This window comes from Crocuta crocuta, unplaced genomic scaffold (genome assembly GCF_008692635.1).
Source record: "Crocuta crocuta isolate KB4526 unplaced genomic scaffold, BGI_CrCroc_1.0 scaffold216, whole genome shotgun sequence".
Lineage (NCBI taxonomy): Eukaryota > Metazoa > Chordata > Mammalia > Carnivora > Hyaenidae > Crocuta > Crocuta crocuta.
Genome location: NW_027531504.1, coordinates 9,702,723 through 9,712,889, shown reverse-complemented (window position 1 = coordinate 9,712,889; position 10,167 = coordinate 9,702,723). Strand labels below are relative to the sequence as shown.

Here is a 10,167-nt window from a genome sequence, read left to right as displayed (position 1 = left end):
TAATACATTGTATATCCATTCTTGAGCTAAATACCAAACTTATACCTACAAATACTATGCAGCAATCTGAAATTGTGATGAAAAAATACCTTTTTTTCCATTTTTTTTACAGATCTTCTTACCTCCTGTTAGATTACTGTGTTTCTACGATCAATCTAGTATCTGCATACATAATCTTGAACATGCACACAAGTATGGCTTTTATATTGCATAATAGTACAATTACATTATTTGATATTAGTAAGCTGTGAAAGAGACAAAAAAGAACTCTCTTTGAGTTGATAAGTTGGCAAACTATCTTAACTCTGTGTCTGTTTTATTAATTAAAGTAAAGCTAGCCATGCTACATATCATCAGTGAAAGCATCTTTGAATAGAAAACATAAGCTGCATAAACAAAAATGGTGGCAGAGAGCACCATTGGAATGTGACTTTTGTCTTAAAGTTATGAATGGTAACCAAATTTCATTGCAGAGAAATTAGCTCATGAAACCAATTTGAGATTGTTAAAGATGTGTTTAAATAATGACAGCCTGAAGGAGCCTGAAGCAGGTCATTAAATCCATTGGGATTGGTGGTTTGATTTCATTTCCATCCAGACGGAGGTAGCGTAGGTGAGGTCCATAACCAAAGGAATCTTGTTCCGCAGGCAGAATGGTAGGACATATTACAGAGACGTTTACATCTATGGAGACAAAGATGGCATGAATGAATGAACTGGAACAGAAGTGACCTGGGGTGGGAAGACCAAGAAGCCATGCAACGGTCCTGTAGAAGTCCTAGAGACCTGATCTATGAAAGTGCCAGATACAAACCAGTTTTGTGTAGGTTGGAGGTTGTGCACCTCTTTTATAAAAGTAACCCCTAAAAATGTGTAATATATATATATATATATACATATATATACATATATATGTATATATATATAGTTATCTCCATATTCAGTTATACTTTCTTTGTGCAGGACACTAGAAAGCACATATTGTTAAAATGTGATGGAAATTAAAGCATATAAGATATATCATTTGTTTTCTAAGCTTCCAGGTGAGATAAGTCATGCTTAGACTACTATAAAATAAGACAGGTAGTATTTAGGGCATTAGAAGTAGAGACAAAGATTCATAGAAAGAACAGATAGGTGCAAGGGTAGATGGATGGATAGATGGATGTGTAGGTGGAAAATCAGTTAGGGAAGGTGCTCAAAAGCTACCATAAAATGCAAAACTTCCAATTAATTGTGTATGATGAGTTTTTAAAAAGTACATTTAACATAAGTTTACATATGTAATACTTACAGAAAAGAATCCTGAATCTTTATATTTGTGTATTTAATTTCAAAGGATACATTTGCCAAGAACTGAATTGCAAAGGACTCAATCCAGGAAACATCCCATGAGCCTTTTCAGATGGTTAGGATGTGAGAAATCATGCACCTGCCTTGGATCAGAGCCTTTGGCATCAATGATCAGACTGAAATTTAAGAGTATTCAGGAAATAAGTCCTGTTAAATTAGCAAAATTCAGACAAGTGTGGACATTAGCTGATTTCAACCATGAATCTGCATACTGCTTTTAAGTCTCCTTTGAAACTATTTTTGAGGAAAGGGTCCTATCTTAGAAGATGAGACCCACCTTATTTTGGCAATGGCCTTCCTTTGAGCTTATGCTGAAAGCGAGGTTGCTTAGGTCCAATCTTATGCCATTTTGTGAATTCAACTTGTTAAAAAATAATGACTCATATTTGTTTAGTCATTTGTGTACATAAAGTTAGTTTCTCACATTCATTATGACCTTAACACCACACAGGCTTTATCAGGCAATATGATGATTCTCCCTACATGGGCATTGCAGGAATAAGTGGTTCAGACAGGTAAGGTATTACACACAAGGTATTTCAGCAAGTAAATGACAGAGCTGAGTCCTTGCCTTGTACTTTTCCTACTACATAAGGTCTCTTGCCTGTTTCCCTTTCAATCTTATTACTCTTATGCCCCATAACCAATGCATGTCTGAATAAATGTAATGTGAGAAACAAGAGTTCTAAATGTAGTTATATTTTTATAAATTAATTATGGTGTTTCTACGAGAGCACCAAGAAGTAACTTATTTGAATAGATAACATTTTGCCAAATTTAAAGTCTCTTAAATTATTAAGAAGAAATAAGCATTTCCATCTTTTTCATAAGGAAAGGTTACTGTACCATAAATTCTAAGAACTCTTCATATAAAAGGTATGTTTCTTGGAAACCACTTTATTAACAACTAGAGTAGATTATGCAGCCAGAAGAAATAAGTACTTTAGCAGTTATTATAACACAGTGTGATATAATGGATATAATTTTGAGCCAATAATTCTAGCCAGGGAAATTCTTATTTTGCATTTATTCCCTGGGAATATAGAAATAACCATGCCTGATATCTACATTAAGAAAGAAATCAATTTCTCCCTGTTGATGTTGCTGCTATTAAATTATTCTTACTTGTGTTGGTAGAAGTTTTTCTAAAGTCCTCTAATCTGGAAATTGAAGAAAAATGTGCTGGGACAATACTGAGAAGGCCTGAGCTCAGGTCCTGGCTATTATATTTACTCTTTATCCTTGGGTAAATATTCTCACTTAGTTGACCCTCAGTTTCTTTCTTTAGAAACTCTTGATGCTACCAAACAAGATTCTTGTGAGGATTAATTTATTATTCTCAACGTGTGGTCCTTGGACCAACAGCATCAGCATTGCTTGAGAACTAAATTATTAGTCTCCATCTTAGACGTAGTGAGTCAGAAAATGTGAAGGTCGGCCACCAAGCTATATTTTACAAGCCTTCCAGATGATCCAGATATATGTTAAGGTAAAAGAACACCTGAAGAATAAAAATATATGACAAAACATTGTAAAACTTTTAAAAATGTTGAGAGAAGGGGAGGCAAAACTCTACTCTTCTTGGTATAACTTTATGTAAATATAAAAATGCCTGGCTTACGTGCGCAACTGTGTTGAAGTTTGCTATTTTACTCCTAAAGAAACTTTTCTTCAAATTTTCAGGGGAATCCTTCATTCACAAACAGGGATACATTTGGAATCCCTGTAAATTCACTTCCCACATCAAATGTCCAAGGGGCCTTTGTGGCCACTTAAGGGATGCACCTGAAGGAGCACAGAATGTTCATTAGAAATAAAAACGCGTATATCAGGTCAATATATATCAGGTCAAATGATGGCCATCGTACTATCTGGTTCAGAGAACCAGATTCAGCGATTAACATTTTTTTCTGTTGCATCTTTTCTTTTGATGGCAGGACTAAACAAATTTCCATTAACCATGGAAAACTGTGGCAGCAGCCTGTTTGTTAAATCCTAGATGATATGCTCAAGTATGCTGTTAGAAAAACTCAAAGAGAAAAAAAAAGAAACAAGAAAAAAAGAAAAAGAAAAACTTGAATAACTGAGCAGTTCCCAGTGGAAAAATAGTCTTTCTTATAAGTAGGATGTTTGTGTGATTATTTGCTTAAAGGAAACTAGTGAATAATAACCAAGTGGCACACCATTCTGACAATTATCTGTGCTATTTCCCTACAAATGGACTGATTCACACTTTAGGAATGTATTTTCTAAGGTTGTTGAGGAGAAGTCTCCTCATACTATCTTCCTCATGGGCTTGTACCAAGATGGAGGATGCATGGATAGTGCCAGGCTGCTTCCAGTACCCCTGAGTTTGGACCATGACATTGCACGCTTCTGCACCAAGGTCAGCCTGGTCTCAGGCATGATTGTGAAGATGTCAGGTTTGCATTTAGTGTCTCCAGATTCTCCTTTCTATAACCAAGTCTTTCCTCGATGGCACCTCTGCCTGCAAGATGCTCTCACTCACCCCGCTCTCCCTTATCAAAAGCTACTTTCAGGAAAGGAGCAGTTCTTCTACCTTGTTGATTGCCATTAGTCCTAAGGAGTTACCAACTTTCAGGAGCATTTGTTTCTGTTTCAACTGAACAGGTGTTAAACTGCAGCGTTAATTCCCAATGCTTGGTTCCCAGAGGAACAGTCTCAGCTCCACCTGGGAACTTGTGGGAAATGAAATCTCAAGTCTCATCCAGGCTTACTCAACCAGGAACTGTGGGGTTCCCACAAACCTGTACACTTCAAAGTTTGAGAGACCCTGTAATCTAAAGTGGAATATTAATTAAGGTGGTTTCAAGCACCTGTAATTTTTAGGACTGAGGTGTTCTGATACCTCTTAAATCATATTCTTCCTATTACTATTCATGAGGTCACTTTTACTTGGTACATTTTCCTAAACAAATCTACCCAGTGAAGCAGAAATATTGGACCAGGAGTACAGTAAGATGCATTCAATTTCTCCAGTGGATAATCACCCTTTGTAGAATAGTAAGGTCCACTTTTCAATTTACAGCTTGAAGATTTGAACTTCTTTGTTCATTAAGATTGTGTGTGAATAGACAAAATCAAAAACTAAAAATTGAAAAAAAATCTGAGGGCACATTAGTGGGGGAGGGGGGTAGAGGAGGAAAACCCAAAGCAGTTGCTATTCTTAAAGAAAATATAGAATAAGTTTAATGACCATGAGCATTTTAATCAAAGACATACCCTGACAATCACTTACTTTTGATTTTGTTATGGTCAAGGTGAAGGTGCTGAAGGTGAGCACTGATTCGAGGGACCTTGGTGAGTTGATTGTGAGACAGCTGAAGATCTAGTATTGAGGATACATCAAAACCACTTGAAGGGAGCCCTGCATCTGATAATTTGTTGTGGTTTAGTCGTAGGAAGGCCACTTTTGGAATCACATTAAAATAATTTTCTGGTATTCCTTCAATGGAATTGTTATCCAAAAACAGTTGCATTGTATTGGCTGGTAATCTCGGTGGCATATTCCTTAGGGCATTCTTGGCCATATTTAGCTGCATTAGGTTCTTGAGTCCCTTAAAGGTGTCTCTTTGAAAGGCATTGTCTAGTAGTTTATTGTGCTGCAGGTCAAGAAGGGTCAGGTTTTCCAGATTGCTGAAGGTCCCCTGAGGGATTCTGGATACCTTGTTTCTAGCCAATTGTAATTGTTCTAAACTTCTCGGCAACGGGGAAGGTACCTCCTCTAGCTCATTATCTTCCAGAAATAAGAAAAGCAGCTTCTTTAGTTGGCTCAGGGCTCCTTTTTCGATCCCATAGTTGGTTATTTTGTTCTTGTTTAGATTTATCCATCTCAGCTGGGTGGCATTCTCAAATGGCTTCTCAGGAATGGTTTCTATCAGGTTGTTCTCAAGATAAAGATACCAGATCCTTGAAGGAATAGGAGGGATTTCCTTGAGACCTCGATTTTCACAGTATAAAGCAGTAGGGAAACTAGGGGGACAGAAACATTCCCTGGGACAGTCAAAGTCATGCATAGCCCAGTCCTCTGGGTCACCTACGTCATAGACCTGTCTCACACTTCGAGTCCACACAGTATCTGTTATGAATAACACCCAGATGATGAAACAGATTGTGGTTGCCATGATAGTACCTAGGATGGGGGACACAACTGTTAGATGGTTGAATATTTTTCACCTGTAGAAAACTGTGTGCTCCGAAACAAACAGTAGACATTGCTTCTTTCGGGGAAAGGTAAACAATTTGAACAGTTTATACATTGATATCAATTAATACACATACATTGAGTAGGCACTATATGCAAAGCATTTTTCAAACACTGAAACTCAGTAACTTTTTAGCTTTCCACTTTTAACCCAATCACAATGAAAACCGAGTAATGGAAAGCAAATTTCAGGAGCTCTAAGTGCTTTTCCATTTCAAGCTATTTAATACAAGAAAGTTAACTGAAACCTGCAGTTGAATACAAGAGTACAAAAAATGATCTTTTAATAACTCAGATTGACAGTCTGTGTTGTTTCTAAGAAGTAAGCATATGCTTTTACTTTTACTCCTAAATGAGAAGAACATCTGGATGAGATTTCCCAGGCTCTTTGGCCCTTGAACCAAAGAAATAGAGAGATCAAAGAACATTTTAGCAGTTGGTTGTCAAGGAAGGTTCTAAGATATGAAGAAAAATGTGTAATTAATCTCTTGCTCTTTTGTTCAACTTCTCCGGTAAGTTTTATATTGGGGTTTTGGGGAAGACTTCTAATATAAGAAGCACAAACTCAAATCATTCAACCAAATAATTTGGATTACAAACTCTGTATCACAGTGAAGCATATATTCAACTATGGCATTACTGTGGTTGATAAGAAAAAGCAAAACATAGAACATGTTTAGGTTCAGATAGAGCCCCATATTTTCAGGATGGCTGCTATCAAAGAATGGGTTAACACTAATTGGTGTATGACCATCTAAAAGATATATACCCTCCCCATTGGATATCAACAAGGTTACGGGTACAACAAACTGTTCTAACAGGAAAAATAATATATATTTACATATATCTGACAGTAACATTCCGACCAATGTACATTTAATCCAATTGCTTGATAATAAGAACAACATACATTTTACTAAATCCTCAGGAAAAAAATAAAATAAGCATCATTTATGAAATGCTGATCTTTCAATTGTGCCACTAAATTGAGGAAAATGACAAGTGCAGAGCTGGCTTCCTGAGCTGTCACATTTTTTTACGATTGCAGAATTCTGCTCTAGTCATCTTCCAGGAGAGACGCATTAAAACATCCTTTTCTTCAGAATAGGGATTTTCTTTAGTTATTAAGCCGCAACTCTGCCTCTGATGAAGCAGAACTTTGAATCCGTAACTTTAAGCTTTTAAAAAGTGCGAAAATAGTTTACCTTGCTGTCCAGGAATATACCGTGGAGTCCTGGGTCTGAGTCTGAAGTTTGCTAAAACTTAATTAAGAGGGAAAAAAATCTACGACTAAAACAATTTATTTTTAATTTATGCTGTCAAGCTTCCTATGAGAAAAAGTAAAATCTCCTCTGACCAGTCACTGTGAACACCTTTTGATCTATTGTTTCTCCTTTGACAGGGCTGCAGATTGCTTACCTCAGCCTTCTTGGATCTTCTTCTTTCCTTTCTATTGGTCACTGCTCATTCCCAGTAATGGATTTACCCAGGCTCCACTGTCGTGTTTTTATGAATCCTCCCTCAAATATATGCACCAGTGGCTCCAACTTTAACCCCTCCAACCACAACAGTACCTCGGTACCTAGGCAGCTCAGCACAGGAAATTCAGACTTTGCTCTCCGGAACCTATAACAAAAATTCAGGGCAACTGCCACTCTGAACTGACCGTTCCAGAGATGTTGCAACGTGCTGGTATCTAGACCTGTATAGCCAGCAGGCGACTGAAGGCAGTTTTGGTTTAAAATGTAACAAAAAGATTTTAAAGTGGTTTTTTTTTTAAAAAAAAAAGAGTACAAAGAAATAAATGCTGATGTCCTCTATTTCTATGGAAATATTGTATTCATGTCTCATATAAAACAGATGTTGGAATTCTAGTTAGATATATTGCATTTGTGGGAAATATGGGAAAATACATTTGAAAAATGTAAAAGGAAATCTGAGAAGCTGTACCTGATGTTGGCACTATACATGGTGTTATGCTCTGTTTTATAGAAATCATTTCTGTATCTCTGTTTCCCGTTGGGACCTTTATTCCAAGTCATTATTAAAATGAGATTGTTTTTCTCATTAGAACAGATGTTTTGTATTTAGTCCATTACAGGACATTATGTTGCACTGTTTTTTTCTTCTTCTTTAACACATAGATCTAAGATAATGTTGTCTAGTTCTCTTTGAGAGAAAGAATTGCTGTGGCATTGGAAGAAAGACAAATAAAAATAATCTTCAGACATTATTCTGGTGATGGATTGTAAACATTTTGTTTTTTCAAAATTTATCTTATTCTGGGGTCAGGAAGTTTAATTTATGTGATTCAGTCAGCACTGATGGAGAACGGTGAAGGGGAGAGGGTCCTGGACCCAAAAGACCTTTCCTAAACCGCCCGCCTCCCCGCTCACCATCGGCAGGTCAGTAGAGTTCTGCCATCTCTCTGCAGCACTGGACCACCTCTCAGTGTTGGCCCTGCTTTTCAAAAACGCTTCTGGAAATGGGAACCTTCCTTTAGCATTAGCCCTATTATGCTCCTCAACTGGGAAATTTAAGTTTACGAGCTTCTATAGACTAAGATCTGATTCAGACATGATCTCCTGTAACTTTCCAGGTTCACTCATCCCCTATGTGAGAAAAGAAAAAACTCAAAGGCTATTTGCTTTCTCAAAACAATGGTTTCTGCCTATTGCGTTCTTGACGTTCCTCTCTTCTTTTCCCTAAACTCTCAGGATATACACAACAAATGATCATCAGCTCTGCACAGCCTACTCCAACTGTTTCTTTCTTAATTTTTCTCTTTTAACCAAAATTACTTGAGTCATTTCTTAATTGTATTACACGAATATGGCTGCAAGTTCACTGTAAGAAAGTTGCAGTAGCCTCCTGGCTGCCTCCGGTCTTCATTTCCTGTTGACCAGTGGGCCCATGATCCACCCACCAAAATATGGCTTCGAATCCTTCTGCTTCCCTAAACTTGCTCTGACAAAAATCAGCAGTGATCTTCATATTTACTGATATATTGGAAATTTTTTAGTGTCTGACCTACCAGGCTTCTGACTTTTAACAATGTTGACCCACCCCTTGTAGTAAATGTTTCTCTTAGTTTCTGTGATATTCTCTCTTCATTTTCCTCTCCCTTTCCTTGTGGATTTTTCCCATTTATATCCTGAGGCTCTCCATTTCCTCTAACATTTTGAAAAGTGTTTCTAGCATTTAGAACCGTTTGAGATTCTGCCATCTACTCTGTGTCCTTCTTGCTCTCTACACATTTCTCGTAGGACTGTGAAGCTTTAATCATTCCCTTTATTATGATGACTCCTGAGTCTTTATCTCCAACACAGCCTCTGGAAGAGATCTGCACTTTTATGTGTGCATTTGCTTGCTTTCTAGAACTCTCCTATTGTGTACCTCAAAGGCATATATCTAAAATGAAATTCATTGTCTCCCTTTACTTCTAACTGCTCTTATCATTTTATACTTTCGAGTGCTACTATCATTTATTCAGTCTCCCAAACCAGAAATCTGGAAATCATTCTCAACTCTTCCTTCTCATTTTGTGAGCATATGAAAACAATCACATTTTAAGGACCCTGGGAGGCATGATATAAATAAAAATGGCCATCTATGGTGCTTACCAAATTTTGGTGTCTTTGCTTCCAGACTGAAAGCACAAGATGTGTTCCACTGTTACTAAATCTCTCTCGGTCTCTATCCTGATTTTTCCTATAACAATCCAATCTACCCTCATTTGATTACTGATTCCTGGAGAATGGGGACTTAAAGTCTTCACTGGAACTGCTTAAGTGGAAGTTCAATAAATTAAATTAACGCAGTGGTGAGAATGTCTGAGTCATGCTAGCTGGTATAAGAATTAATGAAAGACTTTACTTAGTCTTACCTGATTCTGCCAAGAGAGAGAAAGAATGCCTAGGTGTCATGATGTGGCTCTGGTGTTGCCTCTCTAATGACAGATTGATATTTTCAAAGTCCATGAAGCTTTGGATGTAGTTTGTGTTTAATATTTACTGAATGAGTAAATGAACAGGTAAAAATAAAAGGCACATGCACCACTTTGATAGCTACGAGGTTTTTGATTTGAGTAACTAAATAGGAACATGGTGGACAATCTTAAACATATGGTAAAAAGAAAAAAATGTGAGTTAGACTTTCGCTTTTGCAACTTACTAGCTGTTTGAGCTTGCACAGGCTGTTTAACTATCATGAGCCTGTCTACATAGAATGCAACAGCCCTGACTACCAGAAAGAGTTGTTAGAAAATAAAATAAGATAATGGAGGTGATACTATCAGATAAATGTGGGAAAATTTCATGGTGAAAAAGGATACAGCTCAAGGAGAACTTACAAATCACCTTGTCAAACTTGCGCCTTTTACATACGAGGGAAATGAGGCCCAGAAATTTCAGCAGACAGTATGATATTGGCATCTTTGCCTAGCCTACCTGAGGGATGTCCTTATAGAAACTTGAAGAGGGGTTAAAGTGTTGTTATTGTTGTTGTTCTTTTAACCTCTTTTCTTCCTTTTAGCATGTTTCAATGTTTCCTATATGCTTATCTTGCTTCTATTGCTTCCTATTAAAAGG

General features: G+C 37.1%; 1 protein-coding gene across 1 annotated transcript; it reads right to left on the bottom strand.

The window, feature by feature from the left end:
• Positions 1-498: 498 nt before the first annotated feature.
• On the bottom strand, positions 499-7,071 carry KERA (keratocan). Its single transcript, XM_077772284.1, has 3 exons — positions 6,998-7,071; positions 4,613-5,506; positions 499-684 (listed from the first exon to the last, which is right to left on the bottom strand). Exons 2-3 carry the CDS (start codon positions 5,496-5,498, stop codon positions 518-520), a joined length of 1,053 nt encoding a protein of 350 aa, XP_077628410.1. The 5' UTR covers positions 5,499-5,506; positions 6,998-7,071; the 3' UTR covers positions 499-517.
• Between the last annotated feature and the right edge of the window lie 3,096 nt (positions 7,072-10,167).